Source organism: Xylocopa sonorina, chromosome 14 (genome assembly GCF_050948175.1).
Source record: "Xylocopa sonorina isolate GNS202 chromosome 14, iyXylSono1_principal, whole genome shotgun sequence".
Taxonomy (NCBI): Eukaryota; Metazoa; Arthropoda; class Insecta; order Hymenoptera; family Apidae; genus Xylocopa; species Xylocopa sonorina.
In genome coordinates this window covers 2,186,186-2,209,544 of record NC_135206.1, presented here as the reverse complement: position 1 = coordinate 2,209,544, position 23,359 = coordinate 2,186,186, and the positions used below count along the sequence as shown (strand labels likewise).

The 23,359-nt window shown below is 27.5% G+C and overlaps 1 protein-coding gene across 1 annotated transcript in view; it reads left to right on the top strand.

The window, feature by feature from the left end:
• Positions 1 to 23,359, top strand: part of LOC143430514 (multiple PDZ domain protein) — a 211,150-nt gene that overhangs the window by 143,356 nt on the left and 44,435 nt on the right. Inside the window, exons 19-21 of the mRNA XM_076906829.1 lie at positions 8,501 to 9,617; positions 16,896 to 17,000; positions 19,072 to 19,197. Coding sequence (XP_076762944.1) covers positions 8,501 to 9,617; positions 16,896 to 17,000; positions 19,072 to 19,197 — 1,348 coding nt within the window. The remainder of the gene's footprint in view (positions 1 to 8,500; positions 9,618 to 16,895; positions 17,001 to 19,071; positions 19,198 to 23,359) is intronic.

Sequence of the window (23,359 nt, the reverse complement as noted above, 5' to 3'; positions counted from 1 at the left end):
AAGGTTCATCGTACGTGTAAAATGTGAAAGCAAAGCAAAAAAGCTAAAAAAGAATTCGTGTTAATTATTTTCTTTCAAGATCTGAAACTCTCAGCTCTCTAAAAGTTTGAGAGTTGAAATTCTAAGCTTTGAAGCTCTGAGCTTCAAAAACTTTGAGAGTTGGAGCTCTGAGAGTTAAAGTTCTAAGCTTGGAAGCTCTGAGAATTGAAGTTCTGAGATTCAAAGCTTTGAGAGTTAAAGTTCTAAGCTTTGAAGCTCTGAGAATTGAAGTTCTGAGATTCGAAGCTTTGAAAGTTGAAGTTCTATGCTTTGAAGCTTTGAGAATTGAAGTTCTGAGATTCAAAGCTTTGAGAGTTAAAGTTCTAAGCTTTGAAGCTCTGAGAATTGAAGTTCTGAGATTCAAAGCTTTGAGAGTTAAAGTTCTAAGCTTTGAAGCTCTGAGAATTGAAGTTCTAAGATTCAAAGCTTTGAAAGTTAAAGTTCTAAGCTTTGAAGCTCTGAGAATTGAAGTTCTGAGATTCAAAGCTTTGAGAGTTAAAGTTCTATGCTTTGAAGCTTTGAGAATTGAAGTTTTGAGATTCGAAGCTTTGAAAGTTAAAGTTCTAAGCTTTGAAGTTCTGAGAATTGAAGTTCTGAGATTCAAAGCTTTGAGAGTTAAAGTTCTAAGCTTTGAAGCTCTGAGAATTGAAGTTCTGAGATTCAAAGCTTTGAGAGTTAAAGTTCTATGCTTTGAAGCTTTGAGAATGGAAATTCTGAGTTTTAAAGCTCTGAGATCAAAAGCTCTCAGCTTCTAAAGTTTTGAGAGTTGAAGCTCTGAGCTCCTAGAGCTTTGAAAGTTAAATTTCCAAGCTTGGAAGCTCTAAGAATTGAAGTTCTAAGCTTTGAAACTCTGAGCTTCTAAAGCTTTGAGAATTGAGGCTCTGAGAGTTAAATTTCCAAGCTTTGAAGCTCTAAGAATTAAAGTTCTAAGCTTAGAAACTCTGATCTTCTAAAGCTTTGAGAATTGGAGCTCTGAGCATTAAAAATTTCCAAGCTTTGAAACTCTGAAAATTGAAATTCTGATCTTTAAAACTCTGAAACTTAAAACTCTAATATCCAAAGCTCTACACCAACAAATCCATCTTCACATAAAGACCACCAAGCTTGCGTAAACACAACACTCTCAAGTGTCAATTAATTCCAACAGCTGATTTACTTCTCAATTAGTCCTCCTATTCTGACCATCTCGACTCAGTATTTCTCTTCTCTCTTACTTCTCTCCATTAGAAACCCTCGAGCAACGATTCACAGAGTTCTACAACAGAAAACGACAGAGAAATTAGATAGAGGTTATATTTCTGTTACCCACGCGTTCAGTGGCTCGCTCACGTGGCTGTTTTCAGTGACGAATAGCGTGTGGAGCGTGCGCGCATGCGCAGACGCGTCCTTTGGACGTAGTGCACGAGGAATCGAGCGTGTTGTTTATTAGATCAGAGTAAACCACTTTGCATAGACGCTGCGGGACGCGACAGTGGATGTTGTGGCTTCGTGCAGGAACTGACGAAGGTGTCGTATTTTTTGTTATTATTTGTTCTTATTTGTTCTTTCAGTTGTTTGAGGATATTTAATTGAACTCATAGTTTGGTCTTTCGAATTTCTTCATTACTTTGTTTATGATTTCTTGATATGTATTTTCTGTTTACGATTTCTGTATTAGTTGTTGGCAATTTTTCTTTATTTTGTACATTTTTTTCATTCTAATTTCTTCATTGGTTGCTCGCAATTTTTGTTTATTTTGGGTATTTTTTGTTTACGATTTCTGCATTATTTGTTGGCAATTTTTCTTTATTTTTGTACATTTTTTAAAATTCTAATTTCTTCATTGGTTGCTCGCAATTTTTCTTTATTTTGTATATTTTTTCTTTCTAATTTTTTCATTGGTTGCTTGCAATTTTTATTTATTTTGTGTATTTTTTGTTTATGATTTCTACATTAGTTGTTGGCAATTTTTCTCTATTTTGTACATATTTTTCTTTCTAATTTCTTCATTGGTTACTTGCAATTTTTCTTTATTTTGTGTATTTTTGTTTACGATTTCTGCATTATTTGTTGGCAATTTTTCTTTATTTTGTACATTTTTTTTAATTTTAATTTCTTCATTGGTTGCTTGCAATTTTTATTTATTTTGTATGTTTTTTGTTTGTGCTATTTTCATTAGTTGCTGGCAATTTCTTTTTATTTTGTATATTTTTTTCTTTCTAATTTCTTCATTGGTTGCTCGCAATTTTTCTTTATTTTGTATATTTTTTCTTCCTAATTTTTTCATTGGTTGCTTGCACTTTTTCTTCATTTTTAGTATTTTTTGTTTGCGATTTCTGCATTATTTGTTGGCAATTTTTCTTTATTTTTGTACATTTTTTAAAATTCTAATTTCTTCATTGGTTGCTTGCAATTTTTCTTTATTTTGTGTATTTTTTGTTTATAATTTCTACATTAGTTGTTGGCAATTTTTCTTTATTTTGTGTATTTTTTTCTTTTTAGATTTATCATTAGTTGCTTGCAATTCTTTTTTTTTATTTTTATTTGTTTTTATTAGTTACTTACAATTTTTCTTTATTAGGTACATTTTCTTCTTAGTTTCTTCATGAGTTGTTTGCAATTCTTTTTTTATTTTCATTTATTTTGATTAGTTGCTTACAATCTTTCTCTATTTCATACGTTTTCTTCTTTTTAGTTTCATCATTAGTTGCTTGCAATGTTTCTTTACCTTGTACATTTTTTATTTTTATTTTCTTCATCAGTTACTTACAATCTTTACTGTTTGCGTCTATTTGTTATTTATGCTTTCTTCATCCTTGCTTGCAATTTTTTTATATATTTTTTATTTTTTATTTTTGCTTTCTTCATTAGTTACTTACAATTTCACTCTACTTCGTATTTTTAAAAAATTATTAAATACTTTTTAATATCTTTTAAATATTTTTTAGTATTTTAATATTTTAATATTTTAATATTTTAATATCATTTAATGTTGTACAACATTAGATTACCTAATATCCATAGACCAATCGTTAACCATATGAAAGAACCGTGTCGAATAATTTATTTACCAATTTCCTTTTAGAATTTAACTCCTTCTGATATTATTTTATTATTATATTTCAATATTATTTATGATATTTTAATATTTTTAAATATTTTGTAATATTTTCTAATATTTTTTCTCTGAGCTTTGAAGCATTGAGAGTTGACACTCTGAGCTTCTAAAGCTTTCAGAGTTAAAGTTCTGAACTTTGAATCTTTGAGAGTTGAAGCTCTGAACTTTGAAACTCAAAGCTTCTAATGCTTTGAGAGTTGTAGCTCTGCTAGTTGAATTTCTCAGCTTTGTAGCTCTAAGAGTTATTAAATATTTTTTCATATCTCTTAATATCTTTTAAATATTTTTCATCCGAGCTTTGAAGCATTCAGGGTTGAAGCTCTGAGCTTTTAAAGCTTTGGGAGTTGAAGCTCTGCTAGTTCAAGTTCTCAGCCTTGTAGTTTTAAGTGTTATTAAATATTTTTTAATATTTCTGTATCTGAGCTCTGAAGCATTGAGAGTTGAAGCTCTGAGCTTTAAAACTCTGAGCTTCTAATGCTTTGAGAGTTGTAGCTCTGCTAGTTGAAGTTCTCAGCTTTGTAGTTCTAAGTGTTATTAAATATTTTTAAATATTTTTTGTCTGGGTTCTGAAGCATTCAGAGTTGAAGCTCTGAGCCTTGCAATTCTCAGCTCCTAAAGCTTTGACTTTTGAAGCTCTGAGCCTCTAAAGCTGTGAGAGTTGAAGCTCTGCTAGTTGAAATTCTCAGCTTTGTAGTCCTAAGTGTTATTAAATATTTTTAAATATTTTTTATCTCAGCTCTGAAGCATTCAGAGTTGAAGCTCTGAGCTTTGCAATTCTCAGCTTCTAAAGCTTTCAAAGTTGAAGCTGTGCTAGTTGAAGTTCTAAGCTTTGTAGCTCTAAAAGTTATTAAATATTTTTTAATATTTGTATATCTGAATAATTAAATATTTTAGTATTTTAATATTTTTATATTCTATTATTTTTATATTTTAATATTATTTTCAATTGTCATCCAACATTAAATAACCCAAAAATTCCATCAAGAATAGTTCAAAACTGCAGTGAATCGTGACTGGTCCCATAAAATTGCCAAGAAAACTTACTGAGACACGTCTATCGAGTGAAATGATGATTGGATAAGAGGAAAGCCGCGCGTTCACTTTTCTACGGGTTCTTCTTGCGTACTCGCCCTGATAAGGCTTGCTCTGGTTCGATATTCAAATTGCCACTGCTCGACGGGGATTTTTAAATTGCTCCCAAGCGGTTAAGAAAGTAGAATTGATTAAACAGAAAGCAGAATTTTTTCTAAGCAATTTCAGTTCCCATTCAACATGAAAAATAAATTAAATTTAATATAAAATAAATTCAATTGCAAGTTATTATTTATTTATACGCAAAATTTGTCGAAAACAGTGCAACAAATGAACTTAAAAACATACTAATTTTTAAATATTAGTTAATTTTAATATAAAAACATTCAATTGCAAATTATAAATTATTTATACGCAAAATTTGTCGAAAGTGGTGCAACAAATGGACTTAAAGACATATTAATTTTTAAATATTAGTTAATTTTAATATAAAAACATTCAATTACAAATTATAAATTATTTATACGTAAAACTTGTCGAGAAATAATGCAATAAATGGACTTAAAAAAATATTAATTTTTAAATATTAACTAATTTCAATATAAAATAAATTCAATTGTAAGTTACTATTTATTTATACGCAAAATTTTTCAAGAAATGTTGCAACAAATGGATTTAAAAATATATTAATTTTTAAATATTAGTTAATTTTAATATAAAAACATTCAATTACAAATTATAAATTATTTATACGCAAAATTTGTCGAAAACAGTGCAACAAATGGACTTAAAAATATATTAGGTTTTAATTATTGGTTAATTTTAATATAAAAATGTTCAATTATAAGTTGTAATTTATTTATACGCAAAATTTGTTTGAAAATGGTGCAACTGATGAACTTAAAAACATATTATTTAATTTTAATGTAAAAACATTCAATTACAAATTATAAATTATTTATACGCAAAATTTGTTGAGAAATGGTGCAACAAATGGACTTATAAACACACTATTTTTTAATGATTAGTTAATTTTAATGTAAAAACAATCATTTGCAAGTCATAATTTATTTATACGTAAAATTTGTCGAAAATTGTCGTAACTAATAGGCTTAAAAGCATGTTAGTTTTTAATTATTAGTTAATTTTAATATAAAATAAATTGAATTACAAGTTATAATTTATTTATAGGCAAAATTTATCGAGAAATTGTGCAATAAGTGGACTTAAAAAGATATTAGTTTTTAATCACTAGTTAATTTGAATGTAAAAACATTTAATTGCAAGTTATAGATTATTTATACGCAAAATTTATTCAAAGATGGTGCAATCAGTGAACTTAAAAACATATTAGTTTTTAATTATCAGTTAATCATTATTTGCAAGTTATAAATTATTTATATGTGGAATTTATTCAAAGATGGTGCAATTGATGCACTTAAAAACGTATTAGTTTTTAATTACTAGTTAATTTTAATATAAAAATGTTCAATTACAAAGTATAAATTATTTATACGCAAAATTTGTTTAAAATAGTGCAACAAATGGACTTAAAAACATATTAATTTTTGACTGTTAGTTAATTTTAAAAATAAAAAAAAATCATTTGCAGTTTATAAATATATAAATTATTCTTAAGTTTTTGAACCCACTCGCGCCATTTTTGTGCATCTCATCTCGACTCATTGTCTGTTTATTCCTTCGTAATACAAGCATCCAGAAATTATGCCAGCTGTGTTCGAAAAAAAAGAAAATAAAACTACGATTTCCAATGATTAATATTTATTCACGACAAAGTTTACGAGGCTACGCTCCAAATAAAACGTGCGTACTATGAACTTAAAAAACGCGAAGTAACGATGCGTTTGGACCTTAAACAAGCTATATTTATATTTCACAGCGCGAGCTACAGTTTCTCGATTCGTAGACGAAGGAAAAAACGATGCGTGATGCTAGCTTCCGTTGAACATGTGGCCAGATTGATTTTAATCAATTTTTCAGAAAAACTATTCTATAATAGCGATTGAGAAATGTTTTTGCAGCAAATTATATTTTTCAGCAATTTAACTCAATTTTTCTGCAACTATATTTTACCATTTTCACCAAATAATGTTTTTCAGCAATTTAATTTAATTTTTCTGCAATTATATTTTACCATTTTCACCAAATAATGTTTTTCAGCAATTTAATTTAATTTTTCTGCAATTATATTTTACCATTTTCACCAAATTATATTTTTCACCAATTTAACTTAATTTTTCTGCAATTATATTTTACCATTTTCACAAATTTAACTTAATTTTTCTGCAACTATATTTTACCATTTTCACCAAATAATGTTTTTCAGCAATTTAATTTAATTTTTCTGCAATTATATTTTACCATTTTCACCAAATTATATTTTTCACCAATTTAACTTAATTTTTGTGCAATTATATTTTCACCATTTCCATCAAATTATATTTTTTACCAATTTAACTTAATTTTTCTGCAATTATATTTTACAATTTTCACCAAATTATATTTTTTATTTGGAGTTAGTTGCATTGGTGTCTTTAATTGTTGATAAAACTATTTTATTAGCAATGTAACATTGTAGTAATGTAGCAAAAAAAAAAAAAACAATGAATTACATATGTTATTAGCAATGTAACACTGTAGCAATGAAGCAAAAAATAACAATGTATTATATATCTTATTATAAGTGTAACACTATAGCAATGCAGCAAAAAAAGGAACAAAGTATTACATATGTTATTAGCAATGTAACACTGTAGCAATGTAGCAAAAAAAAAGTGTTACATATGTTATTAGCAGTGTAGCAAAAAAACAAAGTATTGCATATGTTATTAGCAATGCAGCAAAGAAACAAAGAATTACATATGTTATTAGTAATGCAGCAAAGAAACAAAGAATTACATATGTTATTAGCAATGTAACATTGTACCAATGTAGCAAAAAAAAAAAAAAAAAAACAAAGTATTACATATGTTATTAGCAATATAGCAAAGAAACAAATAATTACATATGTTATTAGCAATGTAACATTGTACCAATGTAGCAAAAAAAAAAAAAAAAAAAACAAAGTATAACATATGTCACTAGCAATGACTGCTATATATGTATAATAATTTGAGCAGCGATCATTTCTGAAACTTTTATTTCTTAGTTTTGTCGAATTTTTTGATTTACATAGAAAATTTTCAGTAAGAGAATCTTTCCATTTTCATTTCCAAGCTCTGAGAGTTGAAGCTCTGAGATCTGAAGCTTTGAGCTTCGAAGGTTTGAGAGTTGCAGCTCTGAACTTTGAAGCTTTAGGATCTGAAGTTTTGAGATATGAAGATCTGTGATCTGAAACTCTGAGCTTTGAAGGTTTGAAAGTTGGAGCTCTGAACTTTGAAGCTTTGTAAGTTGAAATTCTAAGCTCTGAAGCTTTAAGCGTAGTAGCTCTGAAGTTTAAAGCTTTGAGAGTCAAAACTCTGAGCTTTGAAGTTCTGAGATCTGAAGCTTTGAGAGTAGTAGCTCTGAAGTTTGAAGCTTTGAGATTCAAATCTCTGAGCTTGGAAGTTCTGAGAATTGAAGCTCTGAGATCTAAAGTTTTGAGCTTTGAAGCTTTTAAAGTTGAAGTTCTGGGCATTGAAGTTCTAAAATCTGAAGTTTTGAGTTCTGAAGCTTTTAAAGTTGAAATTCTGGGCATTGAAGTTCTGAGATCTGAAGTTTTAATCTCTGAAGTTTGTAGAGCTGAAGTGCTGAACTTTGAAGCTTTAAAAATTGAAGTTTTGAACTCTGAAGCTTTTGAAGTTAAAATTCTAAGCTTCAAAGCTCTAGAATCTGAATTTTTCAGTTCTGAAGTTTTAAAAGTAGTAAATCAGAGAGTTTAAGCTCTGAAATCTGAAGTTTTAAGCTCACAAGCTTTAAAACTTAAAGTTCTGAACTTCGAAGCTCTAAAAATAAAAACTCTAAGATCTAAAGTTTTCATCTCTAAACCTCTAATCTCTAAAACATCAATCCTTAAATCTCTACCCTTAAAACCATTAAAATCTAAAGCATTCCAAACCTTCCACACAATTCTCTTTTCTCAAACCCTTTGTATTCCTTCTTCATTGTCCAACAACGCACAAAAAATCTCAATACAGGAAACAATTATCCCAAAACCATTCTCATCCCATCACAATTAACGAATCCTCTCTCAAAAGCCTCTCATTCACCCATTTTGACCCCAAAAAGAACCTCATTAAGCCCTCATTAAGCACCCCAACACTCCTCATCATTACTCTCCCCCTTAAACCACCCTCGTCAGCCATTTTGTCTCACTCATTTTCCTTTTTACAGGTCAGAAGACGAGGAACCACAGATAGAACCAGTCTCAACTGAATCAGCTGATCAGGAGCCTGCACTTCCTCCAAAGAAGCTTCTCCAGAGAGTCTCAGAAGTTCCAAGGTCGCCAGAGGTTAGCAGAGGTCACGACAGGGTCCTCTGGCAGCAGAGGCGTCCGCTGCTGGAGGAGACAATCCGTTTTGTATCTGAAGAAGACAGCAGCTTGATCAGCAAAGAGCATTCTCTAGAATACCAAAGCCAAACCCTAGAAAGTCAACAATCAGCTCATCCACTGCTGTCGACGTCCCTCGAGAGTCTTCTGAAGCTCGCCATCGACAGCTGGCCAATAGAACAGCTGGACAGTGGCGCAGAGGAGTCAGATCGCAGCTTCAAAGAAACTCAGTATTCGCCTAAAGAAAAGCAGGACGCTGAGACACAGACGGAACAAGAAACCAAAAGCACACAGTGCAGTCCTGAGCAGAGCGCAATCAGGACCCCAGAAGCCTCCAAACGCAGTTCCTGGCGTCTCTCAAGAACTTATTACCATCAGAGTCCAAGGAAAGAAGTGGAAACCCAAACACAAGGCGAGAGCAAAAGCGTTCAATGCTGCCTGGACGAGTTTGACAGTCTTATTAGAACACAGGACGCTGAGGGCTCCTTGAACAGCCCTTCGAAGTCAGAGAAAAGCCACGCGAAGGAGTCTAAGAGCGTCCAGTGCATCCCAGAGGACATCACCAGCACTGGCACACCTGGCAAGTCGACAGAAGCAGATAAGAACGATCAGAGCAGTTGTTTTAGGAGTCCAAGGAGGGAAGTCGAGGTTCAGACTTACCAGGAGTCCAAAGCCATCCAGTGCAGCGATGACGAGCTTCTAGAAGTGGTCGATGGTCAGATTGCTGGCCAATTAGCGGCTTCTCAGGTGTTTGATAAGGACAATTTCGGTGAATCCAGCTCTGGATCGCCTTGCAAGGCTCCCACGTTGGTTTTCGTGGACGAACAGCAGGCCATGACGGTTACGCAACGAGATCACGAGGGCAGCGTCAATTGGTCCAAGCATTGGGGCCCTGAGAGGCTTGTGGAGATCTACAGGGAGCCTAAAACCAGTCTTGGATTGAGCATCGTTGGTGGAAAGGTACGTGTAAACCATTAACTTGCAGTAAATGTTTGTGTTTGTACCAAAACTGCCAGAACAGCTACGAGATATCTCGTAGTGGGTGCTGCAAGTTTAAATAGGTTGCAAATGGCTATTTGAGTTAGGAATTATTAGAATGAACGAATGAAAAATTTATATAGCACAGAGAACTTATTAATTATCAATTTGCAAGTTTCAATAGGTTGCAAATGGCTATTTGAGTTAAGAATTATTAGAATGAATGAATGAAAAATTTATATAGCACAGAGAACTTATTAATTATCAATTTGCAAGTTTCAATAGGTTGCAAATGGCTATTTGAGTTAAGAATTATTAGAATGAATGAATGAAAAATTTATATAGCACAGAGAACTTATTAATTATCAATTTGCAAGTTTACAAATGGTTACAAATGGCTGCTTGAGTTATAAATTATTAGAATGAATGAATGAAAAATTTATATAGCACAGAGAACTTATTAATTATCAATTTTTATTATTAAAATTATAACTGTTTGCAACCCATTGACTACCAACTACGAGATTTCTCGTAGTGGGTGCTGCAAGTTTACAAATGGTTGCAAATGGCCATTTGAGTTAGGAATTATTAGAATGAATGAATGAAAAATTTATATAGCACAGAGAACTTATTAATTATCAATTTGCAAGTTTCAATAGGTTGCAAATGGCTACTTGAGTTAGGAATTATTAGAATAAATGAATGAAAAATTTATATAGCAGAGAAAACTTATTAATTATCAATTTGCAAGTTTCAATAGGTTGCAAATGGCTATTTGAGTTAGGAATTATTGGAACGAATGAATGAAAAATTTATATAGCACAGAGAACTTATTAATTATCAATTTGCAAGTTTCAATAGGTTACAAATGGCTATCTGAGTTAGGAATTATTAGAATGAATGAATTAAAAATTTATATAGCACAGAGAACTTATTAATTGGCTACAAATTTTTATGAATTTAAATTTATAAAATTGGCTATGAATTTTTATGAGTTGAATTTTAAGTAATCCACGATTGTTAAATCATTGAAATTAAAATAAATCTTCTAAGTATTCAATTCCATAAATTTTTAATATTCGATCCACGTTGAATTTTTAATAAATTAGTTGATACTTATACATTAAGGAATTATTAGAATGAATGAATGAAAAATTTATATAGCACAGAGAACTTATTAATTATCAATTTTTATTATTAAAATTATAACTGTTTGCAACCCATTGACTACCAACTACGAGATTTCTCGTAGTGGGTGCTGCAAGTTTACAAATGGTTGCAAATGACTATTTGAGTTAGGAATTATTAGAATGAATGAATGAAAAATTTATATAGCAGAGAAAACTTATTAATTATCAATTTGCAAGTTTCAATAGGTTGCAAATGGCTATTTGAGGTAGGAATTATTAGAATGAATGAATGAAAAATTTATATAGCACAGGGAACTTATTAATTATCAATTTGCAAGTTTCAGTAGGTTGCAAATAGCCATTTGAGTTAGGAATTATTGAATTATTAGAATTTAATATTGTTACATTAACTATAAATTTGTGTGAATTTAAATTTATAAAATTGGCTATAAATTTTTATGAATTTAAATTTATAAAATTGGCTATAAATTTTTATGAATTTAAATTTCTAAAATTGGCTATGAATTTTTATGAGTTGAATTTTAAGTAATCCACGATTGTTAAATTATTGAAATTTAAATAAATCTTCTAAGTAATCAATTCCATAAATTTTTAATATTGGATCCACGTTGAATTTTTAATAAATTAGTTGATACTTATACAAATGGCTGCTTGAGTTAGGAATTATTAGAATGAATGAATGCAAAATTTATATAGCACTTATTAGAGAACTTATTAATTACCAATTTTTATTATTAAAATTATCATTGAAACTATTAAAATTATAACTGTTTGCAACCCATTGACAACCCATTGAACTACGAGACATCTCGTAGTGGGTGCTGCAAGTTTCGATAGTTTACAAATGGCTATTCGAGTTAGGAATTATTAGAACGAATGAATGCAAAATTTATATAGCACAGAGAACTTATTAATTATCAATTTTTATTATTAAAATTATAACTGTTTGCAACCCATTGACTATCAACTACGAGATATTCTCGTAGTGGGTGCTGCAAGTTTACAAATGGTTGCAAATGGCTATTTGAGTTAGGAATTATTAGAATGAATGAATGAAAAATTTATATAGCACAGAGAACTTATTAATTGTCAATTTTTATTGTTAAAATTTTTATTGAAACTATTAAAATTATAACTGTTTTGTTTGAAATAAAACCGTGGCGCCGAATTGAAAATGCGGTAAATTTGTGTGGCAGTCAATGGGGTAACGCGAGATATGGTTTGAGGGTTAAAAATAAATGGTTCTCGCGAGGCACTGGGTGTGGGTCACTGGTGTGGGTGTTGGTGGGTCAGAGGATCTGCGGTTTGAGGTGCAAGCGTGGCTGTTGGGTGAATGGACGTCTTTTGGAAGTGCTGGAGGATGGTTAAGGTATTAGTGCAGTCATTATTGAAACTTGAAAGTGTGAAATTGGTTATGAATTTTTGTTGATTTAAAATCGTTGAATTAGTCGTGAATTTTTGTGGATTTAAAATCGTTAAATTGGTTGTGGATTTTTAATTTTTTAATTCATAGTAAATTTAAATTTGAAAGTGTGAAATTGGTTATGAATTTTTGTAGATTTAAAATCGTTAAATTAGTCGTGAATTTTTGTGCATTTAAAATTGTTGAATTAGTCGTGAATTTTTGTGGATTTAAAATCGTTCAATTGGTTGTAGATTTTTTGGGAATTTAAAATCGTTAAATTAGTTATGAATTTAAAAATGTGAAATTAGTTATGAATTTGTATGAATTAAAAATTGCAAAATTAGCTATAAATTTTTGTGAATTTAAAATTGTTTAATTAGTTGTGAATTTTTTGGAATCTAAGATTGTAAAATTCATACTGAATTTAGAATTGTGAAATTGGTTGTGAATTTTTGTGAATCCAAAATAGTGAAATTAATCCAGAATTTAAAATTGTTAAATGAGTCGTGAATTTTTGTGCATTAAAAATTTTTCAATTCATTAAGAATTTAAATTTGGAAGTGTGATATTGATTATGAATTTTTGTGAATTTAAAATCGTTGAATTAGTGGTGAATTTTTGTGAATTTAAAATTTTTTAATCCATTGAAAATTTAAATTCGATAGTGTAAAATTGGTTATGAATTTTTGGGAATTTAAAATCGTGGGGAATTTAAATTAGTTATGTTGTAATTAAAATTTTGGGAATTTAAATTAGTTATGAATTTCAAAGTGTGAAATTAGTTATGAATTTGTATGAATTTAAAAGTGTGGAATTAGTTATGAATTTTTCTGAATTTAAAATTGCAAAATTCATTGAGAATTTAGAATTTAAAAATTGGCTCTGAATTTTTATGAATTTAAAATTGTTAAATTAGCTATAAATTTTTATAAATTCAAAATAGTAAAATTCATTGAGAATTTAAAATTAAGAAATTGGCTCTGAATTTTTATGAATTTAAAATTGTTAAATTAGCTATGAATTTTTATGAATTTAAAATAGTAAAATTACTTAATAATTTTTCTGAATTTAAAATCGCGTAATTAGCCACTTCCATTATCCTCGCAAGAACCATTCCACAAAGCATCCCATATCACGTCATAATTCACAGCAATCAATATCACATCAACTACTTTACATTAACTAACATAATCATAGTTAATTAATCGTTATACATTAAAACAGCAATCATTTGCATTACAGACATATGATTAATTTTAAAATAATTTAAAAAAAGAATCGAAAAACAAGTCAGACTACTTTTAAAATAAAACTCATGCTTCCATCACTTTTTATAAATTTTTTAATATTATTTAGAAACGTAAATTCTAAAGACTTTTTATAAATACAAAACAAGGCAAAATTGATTTTTTAAAGAACATTTTAGTTACCAATATTAAATTCAAATTTTATTTCAAAAATTAATTACTTTTTAATATTTACTTTTTCATATTTTTAATATTTCATCTACGTAGAATCTTCAATAAATTAATTATTATTTCTGTAACAATATTTGAACTAAATTAAATTTTATTTTACTTCAGAAATTAATTACTTTTTAATATTTACTTTTTATTATTTTCAATATTTCATTTACGTAGAATTTTCAATAAATTAATTAGTACTCGTATAACAATATTTGAACTAAATTAAATTTTATTTTACTTCAGAAATTAATTACTTTTTAATATTTACCTTTTATTATTTTCAATATTTCATTTACGTAGAATTTTCAATAAATTAATTAGTACTCGTGTAACAATATTTGAACCAAATTAAATTTTATTTCACTTCAAAAATTAATTGTTTTTTAATATTTACTTTTTTTCAATTGCTTTTTAATATTTTTAATCATATTTTTAATTTATCATCTACACAATATTTTCCATAAATTAATAATTAAAACTCGCGCAACAATATTTGAACGAAATAAAATTCTATTTAGAACAAGAGAATGTCTGATAACAGTTTGAGATATGAAAGCATACAAAACGCAAACGTTCCAGACCAGTCTTTTTTTTATTAGACAGTGGTAGAATAAACTGTGTAGATTACTGGCTTGGAGGATTTGTTTTTCTCTTAGAATCGCGCGTCAAAACGCGCAGTTTAATGGGACGCTGGATTCCACAAGTGTGTGACAAAGCACAGACTTCCTCTGCGTACTACGACCAAGGCCAAAGACCTCTTGCGAGAAGCTTCTGGCCATTTCTTTTGCAGAGAAATTGCGTCGAGTGCAAGCTTTTTCTCTTTTTCTTTGACGTACTGAATTTTAGAAAGATTGCCTCTTAATTGCGTTTCTTAGACATTTCTGTGTGAAGAGATGATAATATTTTTGTGAGAGCCCCATAAGAAAATACTGTATTTCTTTTGACATTAATTTTGGATATTTAATCTACGTGGAATTTTCAAAAAATTAATTTTTAATAAATGAATTGATACTCGTATAATAATAGTTGTAATTTTCAATTAGGAGTTTTCTTCCAATTAAGAACTAAATACTTCTTTTGCCATTAATTATTAATGTTCAATACGTTGAATTTTAAATAATCTACGAATTTTAAATCGGTGAAATTGAAATAAATTTTTTAAACAATCGATTCCATCAACTTGAACCATGTTCAGTCCACGTAGAATTTTTAATAAATTAATTGATACTTGTACAGTAATATTTGTAACAAAATAATATTTTTGTGGGTCGCCATAGGCATTTCTGACAAATATTTCTTTTGCCATTAGTTTTTTATCTTCATTCAATATTGATGTTTTCCAATAATTCATTATAAATAATTTCCAATAAATTAATTAGTACTTGTATAATAATATTTGTAACAAAATAATATTTTTATGGGACGCCATAGGCATTTCTGACAAATATTTCTTTTGCCATTAATTTTTAAGCTTCATTCAATATTGATGTTTTCCAATAATTCATTATAAATAATTTCCAATAAATTAATTAATACTTGTATAATAATATTTGTAACAAAATAATATTTTTATGGGACGCCATAGGCATTTCTGACAAATATTTCTTTTGCCATTAATTTTTTTTCTTCATTCAATATTGATGTTTTCCAATAATTCATTATAAATAATTTCCAATAAATTAATTAATACTTGTATAATAATATTTGTAACAAAATAATATTTTTGTGGGACGCCATAGGCATTTCTGACCAACATTTCTTTTGCCATTAATTTTTAATCTTCATTCAATATTGATGTTTTCCAATAATTCATTATAAATAATTTCCAATAAATTAATTGATACTTATATAATAATATTTGTAACAAAATAATATTTTTGTGGAACATCACGAGCAAATATTTCTTTTACTATTAATTTTTAATGTTCGATCCACGTTGAATTTTTAATAAATTAATTAATACTTGTATAGCAATATTTGAAACAAAATAAAAAATAATAAATGCCTATGGCGTCCCAAAAAAATATTATTTTGTTACAAATATTACTGTACAAGTATCAATTAATTTATTAAAAATTCTACGTGGACTGAACATTAAAAGTTGATGGAATTGATTGTTTGAAAAATCCATTTCAATTTCACCGATTTAAAATTCGTGGATTATTTAAAATTCAACGTGCATTGAACATAAAATTATAATATTTAAATAATAATGATAATATTTATAACATATAAATTATAATATTTGTAACAAAATAATATTTTTGTGGAACATCACAAGCAAATATTTCTTTTACTATTCATTTTTAATGTTCGATCCACGTTGAATTTTTAATAAATTAATTAATACTTGTATAGCAATATTTGCAATTAAATAATATTTTTGCGAGACACAATAAATATTTCTAGCAAATACTTCTTTTGACACTAATTTTTAATATGCAATTTACATAGAATTTTCAATAAATTAATTGGTAATTGTATAATAATATTTACAACCAAATAATAGTCATCTGGGACCTCAGAAGCAAATATTTCTCCTGGCGTTAATTTTTTATATTCAATCTGCGTTGAATTTTCAATAAATTAACTGGTAATTGTATAATAATATTTGTAACCAATTAGTATTTTTGTAGAATCACCATTGCCATTAATTTTTAATATTCTATCCACGTTGAATTATCAATAAATTAATTTATACTCGTATAATAATATTTGTAATTTTCAATTTAGAATTTTCTTTCAAATAAGAATTATTTTTGTTGGATCCAATAAGTAAACACTTCTTTTGCTATTTATTTTTAAAATTCAATCTACGTAGAATTTTTAATAAATTAATCGATACTTGTATAAGAATATTTGTAACCAAATGAAATTTCAGTAATTACTTATATTTTATTTAGAATAGCAAAAGAAATGTTTGATAATTCTTTGGAATATTAAAGCTTGCGTTAAATAATGTTGAACTATTAAAGTTTGCCAAATATACTTCGAAATCTAGAACTTAAAATATTTGACAATATTTAAAATAATAAAAATAACAATAAAAAATGAAAATGATAGAAATAATTTTTTTTTGAGAGCCCACTTTTGGCTGCAGGTGACCCACAATTAAGAATTTAAGAAACTCTGCTTTACAGCAGTGAAATAATCATATAATTTGAATATCTTGTAATTGAAATTTTTTTATGGAATTTGACTCGTTTTTTTTTATGAAATACGATGTGACGTGTTCCAGGTCGACCTGCACAATGGCAGCTCTAGCAAGTCGCAGAACATATCCGGTATATTCATTAAGAATGTGCTGCCAAACAGTCCAGCGGGGAAGACCGGTGAATTAAAGGTAACGCGTGTGTAAAACCTGATGGAGAATTTAAATAATTACATTGAATGAATTAAAGATATTTGAACAATTTTTTTTTAAGAATAATTAAAAATTTCTGTTTTTCATTAGTTAAATTACGTGATGAAATATTTGCATTGCGTTGTATTAAAACCTGACAGAGTAATTGGGGAATTCTGAATGAAAGATATTTGAACAAGATTTTAAGAGTAATTGAAAATTTTTGTTTCGCGTTAGTTGAATTATACGATGAAAAATTGACATTGTGGTGTATCAAAAGCTAACAGAGTATTTGGGAAATTCTGAATGAAAAATATTTAAACGATTTTTTTAAGAATAATTAAAAATTTCTGTTTTTCATTAGTTAAATTACGTGATGAAATATTTGCATTGCGATGTATTAAAACCTGACAGAGTAATTGGGGAATTCTGAACGAAAGATATTTGAACAAGATTTTAAGAGTAATTGAAAATTTTTGTTTCGCGTTAGTTGAATTATACGATGAAAAATTGACATTGTGGTGTATCAAAAGCTAACAGAGTATTTGGGAAATTCTGAATGAAAAATATTTAAACGATTTTTTTAAGAATAATTAAAAATTTCTGTTTCATATTAGTACAATTATACGATAAGAAATTTACATTGTGATGTATCAAAAGCTGACAGAGGATTTACAAAATTGTGAATGAAAGATATTTGAACAATTTTTTTAAGAATAATTGAAAGTCTCTGTTTCTCATCAGTTGAACTATGTGATGAAACAATTTACATTGTGTTGTATTAAGAACTGATGAGGGATTTAAAAAATTGCGAATGAAAAATACATGTGAATAATTTTTTTTAGAATAATTGGAAATCTCTGTTTCGCAGTAGTTAAATTATACGATGAAACATTTACATTATAACAATTACATTAAACAATGTAAAATGTGATGCATCTGTACATTAAACTGTGCGATATTTAAATTACAGAAATTAGTATATTAAAAGAGAGTAGATACAACTTGACCCGATGACGAATCGGGAAAATGGTTGAATTGTTTGCTTTTAATCTTTAATATACTGTACATACAATTCAAATATTTCTAAGTAATAGTAATAATTGAAATTAAATTAAAGAAAAAATTAAGTTGAAGAAAGAATAATAATTTAAATTAAATTAAAGAAAAAATTAAGTTGAAGAAAAAATAATAATTTGAATTAAATTAAAGAAAAAATTAAGTTGAAGAAAAAATAATAATTGAAATTAAATTAAAGAAAAAATTAAGTTGAAGAAAAAATAATAATTTAAATTAAATTAGAGAAAAAATTAAGTTGAAGAAAAAATAATAATTTAAATTAAATTAGAAAATTAAAATATAAAGTAGGAAAAAATAAATTGGAGAAAAAATAATAATTTAAATTAAATTGAAGAGAAAATTAAAATGGAAGGAACAATAATAATTTCGATTATATTGAGGAAAAAATAATTTAAATTAAATTGTAGAAAATTTTAAATTGAAAAGAAAAAAATAATTTAAATTAAATTAAAGAAAAAATTAAGTTGAAGAAAAAATAATAATTTAAATTAAATTAAAGAAAAAATTAAGTTGAAGAAAAAATAATAATTTAAATTAAATTAGAAAATTAAAATATAAAGTAGGAAAAAATAATAACTTAAATTAAATTGAAGAGAAAATTAAAATGGGGGGAACAATAATAATTTCGATTATATTGAGGAAAAAATAATTCAAATTAAATTGTAGAAAATTTTACATTGAAAAGAAAAAAATAATTTAAATTAAATTAAAGAAAAAAATGCTTGTTTTTCTACAATCATCAACATTGCACCCATTTAAATTCCCAGCAACAACCTCAAACAACCACATCTAATCCAAAAAACCCCCTCAAACTTATCACACTCACAAAAATTCCCATTTCAAACTTACCCAAATCCCCTAAATCCTCAACTCTCCACCATAAACCCATTAACAACAAAAAAACAGTCTTCCTCTCTCTCACGAGTTTATTAAAGTCGCTGAAAACGCAAGCAATCTAGCATTGGTCTCTTTTTCTCTGGTCTGGTTTCAGATCGGGGATCGAATAATCGAGGTCGACGGGGTGGACCTGCGGCACAGCACGCACGAGCGAGCGGTCGAGGTCATCCAAGCGGCCGGAAATCCTGTCTGCCTCCTCGTCCAGTCTTTGGTTCACCTGGTGAGACCTCGCCACGGCCAGGAATATCGATGTCGCATTCTCCATACCTGCTAAATTAACCCTTTCGCTTGGACGTATATATATATATATGGCCTTGAGTAATGATCATTCATAGATGGTTCCAGGACCATTAATTAATAAAAATATTTCTAAGTAATAATAATCATTGCAATTGAATTGAAGAAAAAATAATAACTATAATTGTATTCAGGGAAAAAATGATTATTCGTATATACAAAAAGCATATAATATACATCATTCTGAAAATTAATTCATATATTTCCAGCTAATAATAATAATTGCAATTGAATTGAAGAGAAAATAATAATTTTAATTAAATTGATGGAAAGATAATAATTTAAATTGAATAGGAGAAAAATTTAAAAGCTTAGAATCTGCTCTTTATTTTGATCAAAAATATTATTCGGTCGATGCAAAAGGAATGTCAGTTTTTATATAATTGAACTTTATTTTTAAAATTTTCATAAATTTTATAATAAATATTGTCACTATATAGATCATTTTAAAGCTTAGAATCTGCTCTTTATTTTTATTGTAAATATTACAATTTTACTATTATTTTTATTATTATATATATTATTATTTATATATTATAATTTTATTTCATATTTCACATGAGATACTTTTGTTAATCGAGGACCTGGAGTAACGCTGCATGCTTCAAATATAGTTGATTATTATGAAATAAAACATCATCAACAAGATGATATTGTATTTTGTTTAAACAATACTCAGTTTCAGTCTTCTTTAGGAAATGTTCAGCGACGAGTATTGTATATTAGCAATCTATAATAGCGGTGATTAAAAGCTTTAAACGAATTTGTAAATGTAAAATAATTTTATTAGTTTAATTTTAATAATTCACAGGTAAATACTAAATTTCTGCCTTTGTGGTGGTACGTTGAGTTTTAAAGAATTAAATTTTTTAGACCCATTGTTTCGCTTTTAAACAATGTAAAATACTTGCTCTCTTGGTTTCTTGTAATGTCTCTTAATTAATAATGTCTCTTAATGACTTCTACTTACTTCTTAGCATTCCGTACTTCAGTCTCAACTATTCAGTAATTCACATTATTCACAGCAATCACATTTTCTCGCAAGCATTCCGTAGCGAAAGGGTTAAACTCGCGTCCTTTTTACTCACGCTCGTTTCACGCCTTATTAGCGAATAGTTTACAGATTTTTATTTCTTCTACGTTTTGTATTTAGTATTTCTGTTTCAACCGTGGCATGGGTTTTGTCTCCTAGCTTGCGACATTCTTCGTTTAATGTTTGTTAAACTGTTAAGTAAGAATTGAAAGTGAAGTATCGGAATTGAATTAGTTATTTGATATTCTGGGTTTAATTGGGAATTATTGTATAATATTATGGAATTTTTTTCGTTGCTTTATTCTTTAAATGATTGTTAAACTATTCAACTGTTAACTAAGAATTTGAATTAACACAGGAAGTTTCAGTGAAATATTAGTTATTTGATATTCTGGTTTTAATTGGGAATTATTGTATTAATTTGGAATTATTACATTATAGAATTTCTTTCTGTAATTGTATTGCATTTTTCTTTAAATTTTTGTTAAACTATTCAACTGTTAACTAAGAATTTGAATTAACACAGGAAGTTTCAGTGAAATATTAGATTTAGTTATTTGATATTCTGGTTTTAATTGGGAATTATTGTATTAATTTGGAATTATTACATTATAGAATTCCTTTCTGTAATTGTATTGCATTTTTCTTTAAATTTTTGTTAAACTATTATTAAACTGTTAAGTAAGGATTTTAATTAACACAGGTAGTTTCAAAGTGAAGTATTGCAATTGAGTTAGTTATTTGATATTCTGGGTTTAATTAGGAATTATTATATAATATTATGGAATTTCTTTCTTTGTTTCCTTCTTTAAATGTTTGTTAAACCATTAAACTGTCAACTAAGAATTTCAATTAACCCAAGAAGTATTAAAATTGATTTGGTAATTTGATATTCTGGGTTTAATTGGGAATTATTGTATTATGGAATTTCTTTCTTTGCATTCTTCTTCAAATGTTTGTTAAACTATGAAACTGTTAAGTAAGAATTTCAATTAACATAAGAAGTTTCAAAGTGAAGTATTAGAATTGAATTAGTCATTTGATATTCTGAGTTTAATTGGAAATTATTGTATTATGGAATTTCTTTCTTTGCATTCTTGTTTAAATGTTTGTTAAACTATGAAACTGTTAAGTAATTATCTCAATTAGCGTAAGAAATTTCAAAGTGAAGTATTAGAATTGAATTAATCATTTGATATTCTGAAATTAATTGGGAATTATTGTATTAAACTAAATAAATTGGGAATTATTGTATTAAACTAAATTAATTTGGAATTACTGTATTAATTGGGAATTTCTTTCTTTGCATTTTTCTTTAAATGTTTGTTAAACTATTAAACTATTAACTATAAATTTTAATTAACACAGGAAGTTTCAAAATAAGGTATTAGAATTGAGCAAATCATTTGATATTCTGGTTTTAACTAGGAATTATTATATTATGGAATTTCTCAATCTATTTTATTGAAAATAAAATTGATCAATGCTTGTTTCTTTTAATATAATGAAAAGAAATGTTTAACTGTTTGGGTGTCCTCGAAAATATTAGAGTAAATAAGATTTCTATATAAACAGTGGAATAATAAAATATTCCTGAACGTTGTTACGATTTCCTCCTATTGGATGAACTCTAGAAACTTACAGAATTTTTAATTAAAAATTTTCAAATTCTTCGTTTTATAGAATTTACAATTAAGAATTTTCAATTTTTTTGTTTTATAGAATTTTTAATTTCTTCGTTTTATAGAATTTTAAATTGAGAATTTTCAGTATTGAATTTACAATTAAGAATTTTCAATTGAGAATTGTCAGTATCGAATTTTCAGTGAAGAATTTTCAATTTCTTCGTTTTGTAGAATTTTCAATTAACAATTTTCAATATGGAATTTACAATTAAGAATTTTCAATTTTTTCGTTTTATAGAATTCTAAATTGAGAATTTTCAGTATTGAATTTACAATTAAGAATTTTAAATTGAGAATTGTCAGTATCGAATTTTCAATTAAGAATTTTCAATTTCTTCGTTTTGTAGAATTTTCAATTAACAATATTCAATATGGAATTTACAATTAAGAATTTTAAATTTCTTTGTTTTATAGAATTTTAAATTGAGAATTTTCAGTATTGAATTTACAATTAAGAATTTTCAATTGAAAATTGTCACTATTGAATTTTCAATATATAATTTACAATTAAGAATTTTCAATTTCTTTGTTTTATAATTTTCTTCGTTTTGTAGAAATTTCAATTTCATTGTTTTATAGAATTTTTAACCATGGATTTTCGCTTTTCCATCCAACTAAAAATTATTTATTATATTTTTAAACCTTCCTTTTACAGCTGATTCGAGCAATCATTCAGTTTCTTGAAGCAATTCTGCCACTCCTTGAAATACAAAATACAAAGTATCATTCACTGGCTCGCGTTATTCTTTTTACTCTTCTCTATTCGAGACGAAAGTTATCCAGTTGGAACTTCGAGTGGGTTTTATAGCGAGAATTCATTCTATCGAGAAAATTGCTGGCAAAAGGAAGTTATAGTAAATCGATCGAGAGAATTGGTTGTAGTTTGTACACTTTTGTAAAAACTGATGGCAACGACTGTGGCCTAGTTTCTTCTTTAAATAGTCCCTTCTATGTCGATTTATTATGATACTTGCTAATTGAGATCGTCTCGTGTCACACAGTGGCCTTTCACTTAATATGCGAGCAAAGGTATTGATAATTACGGCCAATTAATTCCCTCGAGGAAGTAATTAAATTCCTCTCCAGTATGATTCAATTATGGATCCCTCCTCTTGAATTACTAAATCATCGAGAAGAGCTTAATAGTTGCATTTATTCATTAACGTATCCTTTAATAGAATATCGTACAATTTCATTTTCTCATTAAAAAGAGAGCGTTTGAAATCTCTTTCTAATCGAACCAGAGATAAGAAGACCAAAATATTTATGTAAAAGATTAAAATTGTAGCAAAACTATTATCTCTTAAATGATTGTATATTTAGATTCAAAAGGCTTAACAAAATTCTGTTTGTATATTATAAGATGT